At 37.8% G+C, this 17,698-nt stretch overlaps 3 protein-coding genes across 6 annotated transcripts; 1 reads left to right on the forward strand and 2 right to left on the reverse strand.

Moving 5' to 3' along the window:
- Nucleotides 1-195: 195 nt before the first annotated feature.
- Nucleotides 196-2,656, reverse strand: LOC142549698 (uncharacterized). 4 transcript variants are annotated; one of them, XM_075658787.1, is made up of 5 exons: nucleotides 2,451-2,656; nucleotides 1,193-1,828; nucleotides 782-1,103; nucleotides 608-689; nucleotides 196-502 (listed from the first exon to the last, which is right to left on the reverse strand). In XM_075658787.1, exons 2-5 carry the CDS (start codon nucleotides 1,743-1,745, stop codon nucleotides 323-325), a joined length of 1,137 nt encoding a protein of 378 aa, XP_075514902.1. In that variant the 5' UTR covers nucleotides 1,746-1,828; nucleotides 2,451-2,656; the 3' UTR covers nucleotides 196-322. The 4 variants fall into 4 exon arrangements, with proteins under 4 accessions (XP_075514902.1, XP_075514900.1, XP_075514901.1 ...); XM_075658785.1 differs by having other exon boundaries at nucleotides 1,193-2,144; XM_075658786.1 differs by lacking the exon at nucleotides 2,451-2,656 and adding an exon at nucleotides 1,910-2,444.
- A 4,849-nt stretch (nucleotides 2,657-7,505) lies between these two features.
- On the forward strand, nucleotides 7,506-13,232 carry LOC142549706 (zeaxanthin epoxidase, chloroplastic-like). The gene is made up of 16 exons (XM_075658797.1): nucleotides 7,506-8,256; nucleotides 9,169-9,331; nucleotides 9,523-9,597; nucleotides 9,748-9,848; nucleotides 9,951-10,066; nucleotides 10,392-10,603; nucleotides 10,828-10,919; nucleotides 11,022-11,136; nucleotides 11,215-11,318; nucleotides 11,647-11,692; nucleotides 11,789-11,853; nucleotides 12,108-12,194; nucleotides 12,296-12,350; nucleotides 12,450-12,538; nucleotides 12,653-12,740; nucleotides 12,933-13,232. Exons 1-16 carry the CDS (start codon nucleotides 7,745-7,747, stop codon nucleotides 13,014-13,016), a joined length of 2,004 nt encoding a protein of 667 aa, XP_075514912.1. The 5' UTR covers nucleotides 7,506-7,744; the 3' UTR covers nucleotides 13,017-13,232.
- Nucleotides 13,233-15,768: 2,536 nt separating this feature from the next.
- On the reverse strand, nucleotides 15,769-17,457 carry LOC142549699 (uncharacterized). Its single transcript, XM_075658788.1, has one exon. It carries the CDS (start codon nucleotides 17,244-17,246, stop codon nucleotides 16,035-16,037), a length of 1,212 nt encoding a protein of 403 aa, XP_075514903.1. The 5' UTR covers nucleotides 17,247-17,457; the 3' UTR covers nucleotides 15,769-16,034.
- Nucleotides 17,458-17,698: the final 241 nt, after the last annotated feature.

Genomic DNA, 17,698 nt, shown 5'->3' on the forward strand with positions numbered 1-17,698 from the left:
TTAAGTTATCGTAATTTCCTTTTCGGTTTAATGTTAAAATAATTTATTTTAGTTCAAATTGGAACTTGAATTATGAGTGATAAACCGGAATTGGAATCAGAATTGTATGTGAATAGTTTGTTTTTTATTTCACCTTTCATTGGAATAAGATCGGTCGGCTCCAAAAGCATGTTGAGGCCAACTTGGGACATGTAGTACTTCTCATTTGCAAGGGCCGTCCCCTAGCTCAATCACCAATGTCAAAGAAACAATTTCTGAGGCCAAAGAAAGCATAATGAAAATTTTAATTTAATAGCGAACGAGGAAAGAATTATTCCACGAACTAGTAATTCCTGTGGCAAAGAAAGTGATGACTGAAAGAGCGCATCTTCACAAATATAGAAGCTTGAGGAGTTTGATTTTCCAGTAGTGAGTTTCTCATGGTTTGAGCCCTTGCCTGCGACGTTTTGAGTTTCTTCAAGATTTTATCCATTGAGGCTGATCGCATCTTTTCTAGCTTCATCTGATCAAACAGAATTGTTAACCAGGGTAACACAAGTTTAACTAACATCTTACACGAGATCAAATTTATACTAAAATAACATTGGTGTGATGCCACAACACAAACCTCAAGTTTCTGAATTGCTGCTTCAGATTTAGCCTTCTGCAAATTCTCCCAAGCCCTGATCTTGGCCTCTTCTCTCTGCAACCTGCGAAATCCAAGACATTTTTGGAGTTTTACAAATTCTATAATTTATGATCCTTATTTCTCAAAGATTTGGGTTCTTTCATGTTAACTTACCTGACGTTTTTTCTTGCTTCAGCACCACTCCAAGGTGAAGGTAAGTCTTCAATATTCCTTGAATCTTTCATCTCCCTTCGTCCTTGTTTCTTGGGGTCCCTGCCTGTACTGGTGCCTTTGTCTACCTGGATATCTCTAACTTCATCTTTTGCAGCAAGATTGTCATTTGGGCCTGATCCAGATGAAGGTAAAATGGAGAATGATAGTCTCCCTCTGGTAGATGAATGAGTGCTTCCTTCCGGGCTCATTTGAGTCGCCATATCCTTTCGTGAAACAGTCTGGGAAACTATGCCTTCTTCCTTCTTTCTATCAAGTATGTCTCCTAGATATTCAATTCGTCAGTTGAAAACGTGACTTTTCATGCAACTAGTTTTATATTAGATTTATCATGCGAGCGAACAATATATGTACCTTGAGAAGCAGGAAACATAGTTTCATCGAGAACATCTGACATCCCAGGCACACTAGTACTCCGGTTTATATTATTTTCAGGGTACCCAGGTTCAGATTTTGCAACGATCCTAGCATCATACTGAATGGATAAACCTTCAGGGACCAATACTCCAGTAGTAAGTGCTGAATTTCCCGTGAAATTCTTACCGCATCCATCCATGGTGGGTGAATAGTTGGATATGTACACAAGTCCGGGAGATCCCAAAGGGCCACTCTTCGACTTTGGGTGTCTCTGAAATTGAGCCGCTGTAGTGTTGAAAGAACTGTAACCTGAAACTGGGCTCGTAATCCATCTATCAGCGTCGTCCCATTTTGAAGGCAAAGCCCTCCCACTGTTGAAGGGTATCAAAGCAGCTGCACTAATATGACTTCGACAACCACTACTTGTTGGCGGAGGCACTCGCTCAGAACACCATCCTTTCGGAACTTCATCTATGATACCACCATATTCAGGTGTTCCTGGGCTGGTATAGGCACCGGAGTGCCTAAACGATCCAGAGTACTTCCTCATGACTGTCAGTTGAGGCCAAATATACACCCCATTGCTCCAGAAATCCAAATGTCAAGAAATCTTGTAGTCCTTATAGAATCAGTCTTGGAGTAATAACAGGGGGGTTAGACTTACATCCAAATGCTCAAAAAACTAGTAACTCGAAGCCACATCACAAACCTTACCGGGTAACACAATTCTGAACAGGCCAAACAGAACTTACACAGAGTTTCAAATTCGTTTCAAAGTCCTGCAACTTCTTGATCCGATGGCTAGAGATAGTAATGCTTCTCCACAAAATGGTAATTTTCTGAGTCTAAAACTCTCCCAAGAGTTCAAAAATATATCACTCGCTCTATAAATGAAGTCTTGGATCCACACCTTAATTTTATCGGGCATGGACCACATAAAGGCTCGTGACTGCAGGTGGTACAGGCAAGTGAAAGTGCAGGATCACATCAAACATAAAAGCTTCCAAGATATCGACATTTTTCATCAGAAAACACACTTTAAGCTTTAAAATCCACTACCCATTCTCCTAATACCACACATAAATCCGGCATTTCATTTTCAGAATAGATTACCATTACATTTCCCAAAAGATTCCTATTTTTCATGCTCCACAAAACACAGAGAGAAAAGCGCGCACAGAGCACATAAACATATGGGACCAGAGAAAGATAAAACAGGCAGAGGAAAAATTAACTATAATTTCAAGAGAAGTACCTTTTGCTGCGTGGGAACTCAGAATGTGTGCCGCATAAATCTTTGAACGGTACTTTCACCTCCGTTCATTTTTCTTTCGCCATTCTCGTTGAATCTTTCAAGTCGATATTGAGAAGAGGCCAAATGGTGAATCAATAAAATATATTAATAATATACAAATATACAATTTTTTATCGGAGGAATTCTGATCGACCCAGTAATCATAGAGTTGAATGAGATGAAGAAGAAAGGCTTCTGATAATGCCAGAGCAATTCTCGTAATGCCAGAGCAACTTCATACTCAATTAACTTATTTACCCTTAATTTATGGCATATAGTCGAATTACTTCCACATAATTATCCACATTTTTTGTATGTATATATACTTTTTTTTTAATGAATGATTCGTTAAAATAGGTAAAAGTTAGTACAGGTACAAATATACTGGGCATCCCCAGGGACAAATCAATCTAGCATAATCAGTCTCTAATCATATGAACCATAACTCAGAGTCCAAATTTAAATTACATTGTCAGCATTTGGTACGCTCCGCAGCACATGAATCTTGATCTTCATTATAGCTCCATCAATATCTAGTTGCTCATGTTCGAAGATTGTCCTGTTTCTTATGTTCCAAATCTGATAAACCGTAGCCCCTAGCGCAACACAGCGCATCTTATTCAATGCAGATGTACCTCGGTACACACTTCTAAACGCAGCAAGCACAGCAGACAACGATCTCATAAGTTTTCGCATGCCAAGCCAAGATCGAATATTGTTCCATATTGCTTGTGAGATTGGGCAATCAAAGAACAAGTGGTTAACAGATTCAACAGCAAAGTTGCAGAGTACACACGATATATCATCAAGGTAACCCAGCCTATCTCTAGTAAGCAATTTACGATGAGCAACAAGCCATAAATTAAACATGTGCTTCGGCATTATGCAAGATTTGGCGATTAGAGGTTTCCAAGGCCAATTGTTCCATCTGCCCACAAAGAAATCATATACCTTAGATAACCCCTTAATGCCCCCAAACCACTCCTCCAATTTTATAACCGCATCCGAGACTGAGCCATGAGCAGCAATCATTTCGTCTCTAATGGCAATAATTTGTTTTATAAGCGGTGATTGTTCTTTGTGCCAATCCCATCTCCAAACATTCTGAAAATGGCTGTATTCATGATTTACCCACTTTATCCAAAGACAATCTTTTTTGCTATGAATATTCAAAAGCGTTTTCGCAAGCAAAGATTTATTCCACGCTTTCAAATTTTGCCACCCCCAACTTCCTACTTCAATTGGCTTGCAAAGTTCTACCCAAGAAATAGGTGGGTGTTTGGTTGGCCACACAAATTTCCGACACAATGAATAAATGTTATCAATAACGCACGAAGGAAGTGGAAGTATAGATAACCAATAACATTCAATTCCTTGCACAACTGACCTGATAAGCTCAAGTTTCCCTGCATGTGATAAAGAATTCCTTGGCTAGGAAGAGATCTTGTATGAGATTGCATCGACCAGGGCACTGTAATCCGATGCTGTCAATTTTCTTGCTGCAAGTGGAACACCCAAATACCGAAATGGTAGTTGCCCATGCGTGAATCCAATGGCATCAATGATTTCCTGTCTAACAGTATCCGAAACACTTGCAATGTAAACATCTGATTTCAAGAAATTGATCCTTAATCCCGTTGTATGTATATATACTTGTTTACATTCAACGCTTTATAATTTATAGTTTACTGTTTCAAAAAAAAAATTATAGTTTACTTAATGTAACAAGAGTTTAATCATATTTTAATGATCCAAAAAATGTTTTTTTTAATATTGATTTTCAAAATAAGCATCCAACCCAATTTCATAAATATCTTTAAACAAATAAAAAAATATTCTTAAAATATCGGAGATCCTCTTATTTCATTGAAACTTCTCTACCCTTCCGATTTCATCTCCTACCCAAGAATCTCGGATTAACCAAAGATTGATTTGAACCTAACACATTTCTCCTATGTAGAAAGTGTTCATGACATTAAGTTAAGAGACTTTTGTACACCATCAACTGATTCTACATGTAAATGAGTCATGAAACATGAATTTTCATCGTGTACAACTTTCTATAAATACTTAATGAGTCATGTCACACATACAACGAGATCCGTAAACAAATTCTTAAGACACAAAAAATTCAATACAAAAATTCAATTTATAAAAATCTCACGATAAATTCAATACAAAATTTATGAGATAATAACAAAATCTCACGATATAATTCTGGTAAATAAAATGTACTATATACTCAAAACATTACACATTTAATTGTTCGGGAAGCACGAGGATTGTTCTGGCATTATGAGTTTCCAAATAGAGCAGTGGATTTGGCTCAATGAATGGGAGAGGGTCAAGGTTGTCTGCGCCTGAAATGCCATCCCATGTGAGAAATACCTGCAAATATAGGGGACCCTAAAGCTATCGACTTTGGATTTATATTGGCAACTACGATATTTCCTTCACACTTCTTCTTCTTCTTTTTTTTTTTTATAAAAAGAAAATTATTATATTTGAAGATATAATTTTTACACACTGACTATAAAATAAATAACTTCAAATCATATTATATTCCAATTTAACGATTATATTTTTTGATATAAATCATATTACTTATGCTGCGTTTGGTTGCTGTGATAAGGTGTGTTTATTTTTTTTAACCCACCTTATCCCTCGTTTGGTATGCGTGATTATTTAACTAAGTCAATACCTCCTATGAATGATTATGTTATATTAGGTGGGTTAAAATAATACCTTCTCACCCTCTATGATTATTTATCCAACTCTTAATCCTTCATATTTTTCCAATTTTACCCTTCTCCTATATCCAAACCCACCACCACTTCCCGCCACGACCGCCGCCACCGACCACCAACCGCCGCCGCGCCGGCCGACCGCCGCCACCGACCGCCAACCGCCGCCAGCTGCCGAGAACCAGCCGACGCCGGACCACCGACCGTCGCCGCCGACCGATAACTTCCGGCCAGCCGGCCGACAGCCGTCGACGCCGCTGACTGCCGGCTGCGCCAACGTTGCCGGAACGTCGCCGCCGCCGCCGGAGTGGAAGAAGAAAGGGCAATTTTGTCCTTTCATCAAAAAATTCAAAATTATCATATACTTAAAAATCTTACCAAACATAACACCATATATTACATTTCTACGACAATATTTTGTTTATCATTTACTTACTAATCATTAGTTTATTTTATCCTCCAAACCAAACGCAGTCTTACAATATGAATAACACAAAGAGAAACTCAATCATAGAAAATAAATGTAAAACATTAAAAATACATCAACCCTAAACTCAAATTTCGAAAATACATACTCTAAAAATAAGTGTTTTCGTATCCAATTCACACAATTTTAATGGAAAATTGAAAAATATATATATATAATAAACGCCCTCCCCCAATCCAAATGGATTGACGTATTTTAACCGGACTTCAAACATGTCACTGATATCAAAATTAATCAAACCTAATAATATTTTAGAGTGGGATCTTCGGTTCGATAGACCTGACCTATTTTAATAGTTCATTCTCTCAAAAGACTAAAAATAAGTGTGAATAAGCTTATTTGAGTATATGTGAGCACATAATTACACACAAAACAAGCAAGGAAAAAGGAGAGATTTATGCATATAGTCCAAATTAAGAAACTAAAATACGTATGAGTGGCAATTATTCCAAATTTTTCATTCAACCGGATCTGATTAATTTGGGCTTATGAATGAATGAATAAATAAAATTTGAGAAATTAATATAAATAAAGTTGTCACGGCACCTTCGTAAAGTTGGTCTAGAAAGAATCTCAGATATTTTCCAAAACATTCGCCTTTTCTAATTTTCTTTTATAATTTTTTTAGGCTCATAATACTTTAGTTAGTTACTTCTTTATTGATGGATCTCAATTGTCAAGTTTACAGGGAAAAGTATAGAATTAAGCAAGAAAATTTTAAATATTCACAACTCATTATCAAGAATCGTATGTGGGTACTTTGATCAAAATTTATAGGGTACCATTTTTTTTAACAATATATATATATATATATATATATATATATGAGTATGTCTCTTGTGAGACGGTCTTACGGATCTTTATCTATGAAACGGGTCAACCCTACCGATATTCACAATAAAAAGTAACACTCTTAGCATAAAAAGTAATACTTTTTCATGAATGACTCAAATAAGAGATCAATATCACAAATACGAACCGTAAAATCGTCTCACACAAGTTTTTTCCAATATTATATATATACAATATGTTATGTCTTCTCTCCTATTTTTTTCTGGACAGGATTTGATTACTATAAAGTTGCGTATTCTTCTTAATTTTAACATTGCTATCATGTTATATGTCACTTGAGGCGTACGTGGCACTATTTGAATGGTTCGACGGCCAAATTTTAGATAAAACCGACCCATTTTTGTGAGTAAGTTTAGTGGGATTATCGTCATATTGCACTATGAATACAAGGAGATTTAGATGATTAAATGACTAAATTTTCTATTTAAATAAATTTATTTATTGATCGATATGGCATGTGTGGGAAGGTATTGAATCCAAATCGAACCAAATGCTCTGTTTTTTTTTTAAAAAAAAACAAATTATATCGAGCTGGAGTTTGCGCCGATTTAAAGGTCAAATCCAAATTTGTGAGTATGTTTGATTCGCATAATATTTATAACATAAACTGATTAGTATGTCAAAGTTGTTGCTTGTAAGTCGGACAAGAAGATAATCCGACCTTTGTATACAGTTCACAAGATTCTAAATATACGACAGTTGATTTTAGGTCGGTAACGAGTGAGCTGAAAAGTGAACACAAAAATTTTATTCTGAAAAGTTATTTAAAAAAAAAGAGCGGAAGATAAGATTAATTTTGGATTTTTGGTAGTCATCCCATCCCAGTCATTCTTCCAGCCAGGCATGGACACGTGAACATGCAGGCAACATGGCGTTGCCGCGTTGCCATGAAATCTCCACCATTGGTACTTTCCTTTAATGATTTGGATTGGCTCAAATTTCTTACAGGCCCGCCACCCAAACCGTCACTCTCACTCTATATCTTTAAAATTTCTATTCGAACTAATCAAATTTCAAGGATAGAAGATATCACTGTAGCAGATACCACACCAGTTGTAGCTGCTCTGTTTCTTCCTTCAATTCTTGAAATTTCAGTGTTTTACCAAGAAAGATTGGTGCTTTGATACTGATGCACTGAATTGCTTTCGATTTGTCCGCTTACTTCTAGAAAGATGGCTTCATCTGTACTGTATCATTCGATGAACCAATCTACAGCTCTGATTTCAAGAAGCCATTTTCCATCTCTGGTTTTCAAAGGTTTCCCAGCAGAAATCTGCGCTTTTCCGGGCCAGATATCCTACTTCGGCAGCCAAGAAAATTGGCGCCACAAGAAACTAGCAAAAGTGAAGGGTGCTGTAGCTGAAGTCCCGAAGTCTGAGGCATCTAGCCGTGGAGTTTCGGAACAGACAGCGAAGAAGCTGAGGATTCTGGTGGCTGGCGGCGGGATTGGTGGGCTGGTTTTGGCTTTGGCGGTTAAAAAGAAGGGGTTTGACGTGGTGGTGTTCGAAAGGGATTTGAGTGCTATAAGAGGGGAGGGGCAGTATAGAGGTCCAATTCAGATACAGAGCAATGCATTGGCTGCTCTGGAGGCTATTGATATGGATGTTGCCGAAGAAATCATGAGCGCTGGTTGCATCACCGGTGATCGAATTAACGGTTTGGTGGATGGAATCTCTGGTAATTGGTAAGTTTCTTGATTTAGCGGTGCTGAGTTGTTGTTTAGAAAAATATTATCTGCCAAATCTGTGCATCAGCGTCGGTTTATAAGGGGTGTTTGGTGGGGCTTGGCATTGAATTAACGAACGAAGGGTAGAAGCAGCTCCGAAAATGAATGCAAATCTTTCGTGAACTTTTAAAATTTCACTTTAATGTTCATTTATGTTTATTTATCTTGGTTGTTTTCTGAAATAATTCCGTCCAAACATTTCGTGCTTGCCTGTTCATGTTTTCATGGATACATTGAATCCATTAGATCTATAAGGTACTTTCTTACGCTAAGGACTGGAAATTGGGGTTAGGAGGCGTGGGTGATGAACTTTAAATCCTGGAAAAGTTTTCCTTTTTTTTTTCGTTTTGAGGGCTTCCAACCTCGCCCTGTTTCTGGTCAAAGTGTTGCCTTTGCATGCCTCGGTATATCATGCTTGTGCAATCTCTGTCTTGATGTTCCTCATTAAGTGGTGTATTATTGTATGTTTGAATGGTGGCAGAAAGACTGAAAATGATTATTGCAGTTATAAATTCTAAAGTGCCCTCCTTTTAATGTTGTGGGCTTTGTACTATTGTTATCACTATCTTGTCCTTTCAAACATATAACACGAATAAGTGTTTGTTGCCTCACACTATCACCAGTTTTATTTTCTTGATTATGCTATCTAATGTTTCTCTTGTTTCATGGTTAATCTGTAAATGATGAACAATTCTTACTCAAGGAATCGGTTTAGTTTGCTTAATTATATATATACTATAGGAGAGAGAGGTGGGGAGGTAGGGCTGCGGTTTTTTTTATTGTAGTATCCTGGTTCGCGAGAGGAAGATGCAACTTCTGTTTTCCCATTTTATGTGATTCACTCGTGTTAAAGATACCGTTTACCGTCAGGTATGTCAAGTTCGACACATTCACTCCTGCAGCGGAGCGTGGACTTCCTGTCACCAGAGTCATCAGCCGCATGACTTTGCAACAAATTCTTGCTCGTGCAGTTGGCTCAGATATTATTATTAATGAAAGCAATGTAGTGGACTTCGAAGATGACGGTGAGAAGGTTGTCTAAAGTTACACTTTTCTTCACTGGTTTAGTAGCTTGCTAGATCCCGATGCAAATCCAAATGAAAATCCATGGTTATTGCATATTTTCTAAATCTATTAAGTGCTCCAAGGCCCTTCGGACCCTCCAAAAAATTAATGTTGATTCAGTGTCGGCTTTAGTGTGACTGATGCTTTATACAAATTCAGGTTACAATGAAGCTTGAAAGTGGGCAGTGTTATGAGGGTGATCTTCTTGTTGGTGCCGATGGGATATGGTCGAAGGTATTTTTTACTTCATCTATGTGATACGATTTTGCTCAACCAAAAACTGAAAGTACAGTAAAAAAACAAAGAAAAACAAAAATGAATCGTGAGATTTTGCTCTGAGTTCTTCTGCTTGTGATTCTGGTAACACTATTAATGCTGACACAGGTGAGGAAAACTTTGTTTGGCCCAAGTGAAGCTATATACTCAGGCTACACTTGTTACACCGGAATTGCAGATTTTGTTCCTGCTGACATAGAGACGGTGGGGTATGTTTGTCTATTCTTGTTCCAGTGTGTAAAACATTCCTTGTCTATAATATTGAGTGAGGCCATTTACGGAGGAGATATGTATTTGCAATTCTCTTACAGATACCGAGTGTTCTTGGGACACAAACAGTACTTTGTTTCTTCAGATGTCGGGGGAGGAAAGATGCAATGGTATGCATTTCATAATGAACCGCCTGGTGGAGTGGATGTTTCAGGAGGTAACCAACCTCCAGCTTTACCCCTTATTGATTCAAGATTTGTTTCTCTTCATGTGACTCTGGCACGGCAATGTTCACTTGAAAAAACCTTCTAGTATATAGTTCACCGAGCTTGTCCAGTCTGGGACGTATGTGACACCCCTGAGTGGACAGATGAATGATAGTAGACTGTTAATTTTATGTATAATCGAGCTCTGATTTAATGGCATAAATGGTACCTTGAATAAGGATGCTTATTTATGCCATGATAAATTTACATTATTTTAAGGTGTACACCTAGGATTAAGTTTCTTCCTTAAAAGGGGTGATTCTCTTGATCTTTTAGGTAAAAAGGAGAGGCTACTTAAATTGTTTGGAGGTTGGTGTGATGATGTCATAGATCTTTTACTTACCACGGATGAAGATGCAATTCTCCGTCGTGATATATATGACCGGACCCCAGCCTTCACATGGGAAAAGGGTCGTGTTACGTTGCTTGGTGATTCTGTCCATGCTATGCAACCAAACTTGGGTCAAGGGGGATGCATGGCCATTGAGGTATGGTATACTTTGAGCTGTTCTTTTTCTGACTTCACTTCCATTTTCAGTTACACACTGCCTTTAATTTGCTTATAGAACTGTTTATATCATTAAGACTGAACCACTAAGAATATGCATTATAGAACTGTAATTTTTACGGATATTGTACTTATTTCCTGTACGAATCTGTTTCTGATTTTGAACTAAAAGGCAATAATATCGAAATAATATTACGGTTTCAGGATGGATATCAACTATCAGTGGAGCTTGATAAAGCATGGAAAGAAAGTATTGAGTCCAGGAGACCAATGGATATAGCCTCTGCTTTAAAAAGGTGTAATGAATTTGTTTCCCCTACTGCTGTCTCCAAAATCCTTGTAAAAGTTTCGCAAAGATTACCTACCAAAACTTTAAGGCATTTGTTTGCTTTCTTCAGATATGAGAATGCTCGAAAAATAAGAGTTGCAGTCATTCATGGACTAGCAAGGATGGCTGCAATTATGGCATCAACTTACAAAGCATACCTTGGTGTTGGACTCGGGCCTTTGTCGGTGAGAACGTGACTTTTAAAACATGAAAAGATTCAGAAATTTTCGTAAGTTGATGAAAGTCGGTATTTTGTTTTGTAGTTCCTGACAAAATTTAGAATACCGCATCCTGGAAGAGTTGGTGGGAGATTTTTTGTCGACATTGCTATGCCTTTAACGTTGAGTTGGGTTCTTGGTGGTAATGGGTGAGATCTTTTTTTCCCTTCTTTTGTGAACATATTGGGTGTGATTTGCGGTTTCCACGGATGAATAAAATAAGGGCGTGGTACAAGATTTTCATTTTTCGTGACATGTATTGGAACCGAGGGTGTGTCATACGAACTTGATTGGAATCATTTTGATGTTGAAAAATATGAAGTCCAAGCTCTATAACCTTTATTTCCAGCAATTATGATAAGAAAAACATGTGTATGTGTGTATATGCATGTGTACACACCGACACACAGTTTAAATTGACTTTTTCGTGATCTTGAGAGAATGTTTAATATAGTGAATGAATCGAATGGCTTGCAGTTCAAAACTTGAAGGAAGAACAATGCGGTGCAGACTTTCTGATAAAGTAAGCCAATAAACTTTGAATAATATTGCAGTTTGTGTTCTAGGATTATGGTATGATGACCAGGTGACCAATGTGTTGCATCTCTTACACGTGAAGGCTAGTGACCAGTTACGAAGGTGGTTTACGGATGATGATGCTCTAGAGCGAGCTCTGGATGCAGAGTGAGTATACTATAACCTTTTATGAAGAGTGCTTTCGTCATTTTGTCACACCTCGAACTCATGGGTTAGGGTCTATGCAAGCAAGATAGTGCAGAATGGATTCTGCTAGCAATTATCTAACGTCCATCCAAATACTAGAAAAATTCATTTTTTACATCTTTCTTTCTTTATAGACCCCATTACCCGAACAGTTCAATGTGAGATGAGGTATTACTCGTTTATCAATTTGATCAACCACGCCCTGTCGTGTATAGTTGGTTTCTATTTTCCATTGGAGATGCAACCGCTGTGACTGATACCATCTTTCTAAGCCGAGACGAGAAGAATCCATATGTTATTGGGTATGCCTTTTCGTCTACAGCTTAAATGAAACCGTGTGATCCACTTGCTCACATATTTGTGCTATATTGTGATACTTATGGCGTATCCTTTCCAATCATAGGAATGTACACCACCCAAATTTTCCTGGAGTATCAATATGTATATCTTCACCGCAGGCAAGTTCACCGATTCCTCAATTCCCTCTCATAATTTTCGGGAAGTTTCATTTTTTTCTTCGATTGAATTATCACACGGAATTGTTTACGATACCTTAGGTTTCCAAAACACATGCTCGAATAAGCTACAAAGATGGAGCCTTCTTCGTAACGGACTTAAGGAGTGAATATGGCACCTGGATATCTGAGTACGTCTTGGAAAGTTTACTTCATTCTTCTTTTTCCACTTCTATACACATACTCTGTGACATCACTTGACAACAATCATAGAATCTGCATACTAAGTGAAGGAAATTTTACAGCAATGAGGACAGGCGATATCGTGTGTCACCCAATGTCCCTACTCGTTTTCGTCCTAGGGATGTGATTGAATTCGGATCTGATAAGAAGGTCAGAGTTTACTACATTACCCATTTCCTCAATTCTCATCCCTTATTTTGTTGCAAAAAACGTAGAAAGAACACAATACACGTTCCTCTTTCTGGGGCCAGCGTCTTGTTTAATCTCACATTATCCTTTAGGCTTTAACTGGATCTTTGTACTTTATCTTCTCATTGATGTGTTATATGGAAGCAATTTCAGGCGGTGTTTCGCGTAAAGGTTTTAAAGCGTCCACCAAATATCGCAAAGAAAACAGATGAAACTGAAGTTCTGCAAGCTATATAGGATTGAAACTGAGACCACAGGAGGAGATTGAATTATAGGGAAACTTGTATAGAATTTTGATTGGTGGCAACTGAACCGTATCATGCTACTGCATTTTGTTTAGGACAGGAGTTGTGACATGTAATTGGAGTATATACTCTGATTTATACATGGAAATGGCTTCAATTGTAATATTTTTTCTAAAATTATGGAGTAAATCTGTAATCTTAGCGTTCACTTCTCCTTTTACCTTCTTGAAAACCAGATGGAACTTTAAACTTCAGGTGAAAGAGAAAGTCTTGCGTGTTTCAATAATCTTCATGTTTGGTTGAATAAATTACCAAATAAAAAGAAGGGCCGATTGCATCAATATTTCCGGTAAATAAATTTTTTTTAAAAAACAAAATCTAAAATTAATAACCTTTTAAATATGATGTTTTTAAAAATCAAGCATATAATCCCTTGTCAGAAGGGTAAGTGAGTATGAGTTTTTATAACATATTGATGAGTGTATTTGTTTTTAAATTATCTTATTTGTTAATTAAACTATTTAATAACCTTAAATTAAATTTATTAACATGAAAAAATTCAATACCATAGATTAAATACCTTATTGAGAATGATATTAAAAAAAGAAAAAAGAAAAAAGAAAAAGGCCAACCAACATGATTCAAATCGTCCACCAAATAATTGACCAAATGTAAAGAAAAAGGACAACGGACTTTGGTGGATTGGATTAATAATGCAGAAACAGTTTGCAATAAGTTCACTCTTAAATTAATGTGCAGGTGTAGTCACCATCCAATTTTCCAGAGCAAATGAGATATGAAGAGTGGCCCCTCCCCCCCCCCCTATAAATACATTGCATGAACCACATCAGTTTAACTTATCATAGATGTGGAGATGTTTCATTGTCTTGCCATATACATACAATCTCGTCTCGCCTACATAAATGCGCCACCTCCGAGGCGGACAAGTGATACAATCGCCACCATCTCGGGCGGCAGAGAGGGGCATCTCCCATACCGTCTTGTCATGCAACTTGTGCTTTGTTTTGGTGCACACAAATGAAATGGGTGAATTACAATCTAACTTGTAAGAATATGGACACTTCAAATTACAATGTAACTCGATGAATATTGTGGCAATCATACTCAGCATTCTAAAAACTACATAATGCATACAAATATATGTATATGTAAGAAAGGTCTTTCGAGCAAAAAGTTGATTACTATTTATGCGAAAAAATATCAACATCTTCATTTGGAATTCCTGCTACGTCTAATTCGTTTTGATCTTGAATTTTTTGTGTTGTTTCTTGTATGCTTGTCGAGGAGGTCTTGATCTTGCATGATTTTAGGAAAAAATCAAAGGCAAAAACTTGTGTGAGACGATCTCACGAGTCGTATTTTGTTAGGTGGATCTCTTATTTGAGTCATCCATGAAAAAATATTACTTTTTATGCTAAGAGTATTATTTTTTATTGTGAATATCAATAGACTTAACTCGTCTCACAGATAAAGATTCGTGAGACCGTCTTGAAGATTATGTTATACTAATTGATCTCATTCTTTATGGCTTGTAAAAATGGTTGATACCACTTTCGAACTTTCAACTAAACTTTTTATTAAACTGAATTATCATGTAAACTAATAAATCTTGATTCAGAAATTAACATGGGCCACTTAATTTTTCAACATAATAAGACAATAAAAGTTGAAGTTAGGGAGAAGCAACAGCACCCACCTCGTTTTTGTGTATCGCTAAAGGTTAAAACATCAAGAATTAGGTGTCAAGTTTCCCACTACAAATATGGATCACCAATATGACAAATAGTGGCGTCTGTCTTTCAAGTCCCTTTAGATTATTTTTTTTTCCTTTTTATCCCTCATATTTCCTATTACAATACTCATTTTCATCCCAAAAATATATAGACAACAAACTCCGTACAAAACGGTGTCTAAAGGTTTTGTAGAGATGATATACAAAATCGAACTGATCAAACGAAGTCAGACTTAGTTAAGTATTTTACTTATCTTGAAAAAAAAATGGGATACAACACAATTTAAAAATGTATGCTTTTCTTTTTATGGGGATGCAATAATAATCAAAATTGCACAGAAAATGTATTGTCCTAAACTAAATAGTGTCCCCACAAAGTGGAGAAATGCCAACTATTTATTTGACACTTGGAGAAGGAAACGACGCCGTAGGAGTCGCTTACCTCGAAAGTAACGGTAGTACCCCCCACGAGTCTAAGTCTCCATTTTAAAACTATCATTATTCATTATTATTACTATATAATATTTTATATATAAATATATATATATATATCTGTCTATCTCCTAAAGATATGGGTCCCACTCTACGTGTCTTGTTGAGCACACGTGCGCCTCTTGGTTTGATATCTGTCACCTCGTAAAATTTTAAATTAATTTTTCGATTTTTATTCCAAAACAAATTTGTGAAGTGGAAAAGAAAATTATTTGCTGCACTTCAAAATGGAGCGATATGTATATGATGTTATATAAAATGCAATGATACATCATAAAATATTTAAAAGCTCATGTAAAAATGGTTTTATAAAATATTTGTTTCGGGAATGAATAACTCGAGCTTGTCCGACTAGTCAAGCAAATCAAGTCGAGTTTTAGTACTCTATCTATGGGATAAAGAAATTATTATATCTTTGGTGAATTTGAACTAATTATGGTAAAGTCTCGAGAGGCATCTTGAACAATGTTACACAATTAAAATTCAAAAAATTAAAATGTAAAGTAAAACAAACATTTAAATAAAATTGAAGAAAAATTCATAGTAACGGTATTATACCTTTTAATTTTACATGTATAGCAATCATTTTCTTCTCTTTTTACCCCAAAATATTCATAATTTCTATGCCTTATTTTATTCGCCCTTTTTCAACTTCCTAAGAAATATCTTTGTAGTTAAACGAGACACGTAGCTGGAAACACGAGGCATCCCAAAAAACCGTGAAACTGAAACAACCGGAAAGAATCTCGATGATCGCCAGTTCAACTACGACGATGAACCGGCTGAGGACGACGACGCCCGGTTTACCGCCACAGCCAGTTTCCCGATTCTCTCGACAAGCTCAGGAGACAGCATCTTCACAGGTTTCTTCTCTTTCTCCCGTCGGAAATCGAAACCCAAAGCATCCGAAACCTCTTCGGAGCTCCACCCGGATTTCAGGAGAGTGTCCGATAACCGGTCCGCTTTCAGAAGCAAAGCATCCAGCACCGCCTCGTTATCCACCATAACCATCTCACCTTCGAAAAACCCGGACGCAGACACGTGGACGATCTCCGAGACGTCGGATTCCGTCCAACCGCCTTGTTTCAGAACCGACCCGATTTGGGTCACGTATTCGTCGACCCATTTGGGTATTTCGGATCTTGGTATGTCGCAGTACCTGTCGGGTGACGATGAACACGAGGAGGATGAGTTCGAGTTTCTGTGCCGGCGATCCACGGCGGCGTCGCTCCAGAACTCCACCCACCGCGGGGTTCGCCCGCCGGAGATCGCGTCAAGACTTCTCCTTGAGAGGTTGCTCGATGATCCAGCTGAATTCAACTCGCGCTGCGATGATAGAATACTCGACTCTGGGCTAGGTTTGAAAAGACAGGATTCGCGATCGAAAAAGTCTGACAAATCAAAGCCGCAACAGAAGATTCTGTTCTCATCTACGTAGAAAATAGGGTTTCCTGCCAAACAAGGGTTGCAAGGGATGTAACAATGGTTGAAGACGGGAATCAGCAGCGGGGCACGTTTGAGAGCGTTCCGTGCTATCTTCAAGGCCTTCTCCGGGTTCGACGGGCGCGGGCCCCACGACTTCGACCACAGGACATTCCGAGCTATGTGGAAAGAAATTGAAGCAACGGGAAGTTCAATGGAGGCCCGGAGGTGAAGCCTGGACGACCCAGAAGACCGCCAGTCGGGGAACCCGGTCCCCACCGGCAAACCCATCGACAGAACCGCTTTCAGGTCCGGCGGAAATGCGAACCCGAACTCAGCTTCGGCCAACGCAAACTCCGGCTCGGATAGACCAGCTTGGACTCTAACACCCGAGCTTTTCAAATGGCCGATCACTTTCTCTGCCAACGAAGAGAAAGATAGGAGACTGTTGCGCGGCGTGGAAGGGGCAGAAGAGGCGGCGCGTGCGGATAAACGGCGGAGTCCGGCCACGTGGGAAGCGTTCATTCCTGCCATCCTCCTGTCCACATCGACCATTCTTGGGAGATCGATCTTTAGCAACGAGGAAAGAGGAAAGAATACAGCTTTCTTGCTTTCGGTTCTTGATCTTAAACTTTGCCGGAGGATCAAAGATTGGGTTTCTTTGCGAAAGTGGGAAAGGTGGAAAATTGAGTGAAGTTTACAGTGAAGTGTAGGGAAACCAAGAAAAAGAGACGGATTTATAACGCAGCCAGTGGATAGGGACCCGCTTTCACTATTTTTATAATTTTCCATTTTAGAACCTATTTTTTTATTAAACACAGATCATGATAATAAATAAATTACCGAGAGAGTTATATAATCAAATGGTCACATTTTAGAATTTATGCCTATAATTTCCATTATTATTTTTCCATATTTATCTTATATAGTTGACAAAATAATCATGATAAATTTAAAAAACGTGAATGCACATAATGAGAGGAAATTTCATAAATTCAAAGATTTTT

Source organism: Primulina tabacum, chromosome 6, assembly GCF_025594145.1.
Source record: "Primulina tabacum isolate GXHZ01 chromosome 6, ASM2559414v2, whole genome shotgun sequence".
In the NCBI taxonomy this organism is placed as follows: Eukaryota; Viridiplantae; Streptophyta; class Magnoliopsida; order Lamiales; family Gesneriaceae; genus Primulina; species Primulina tabacum.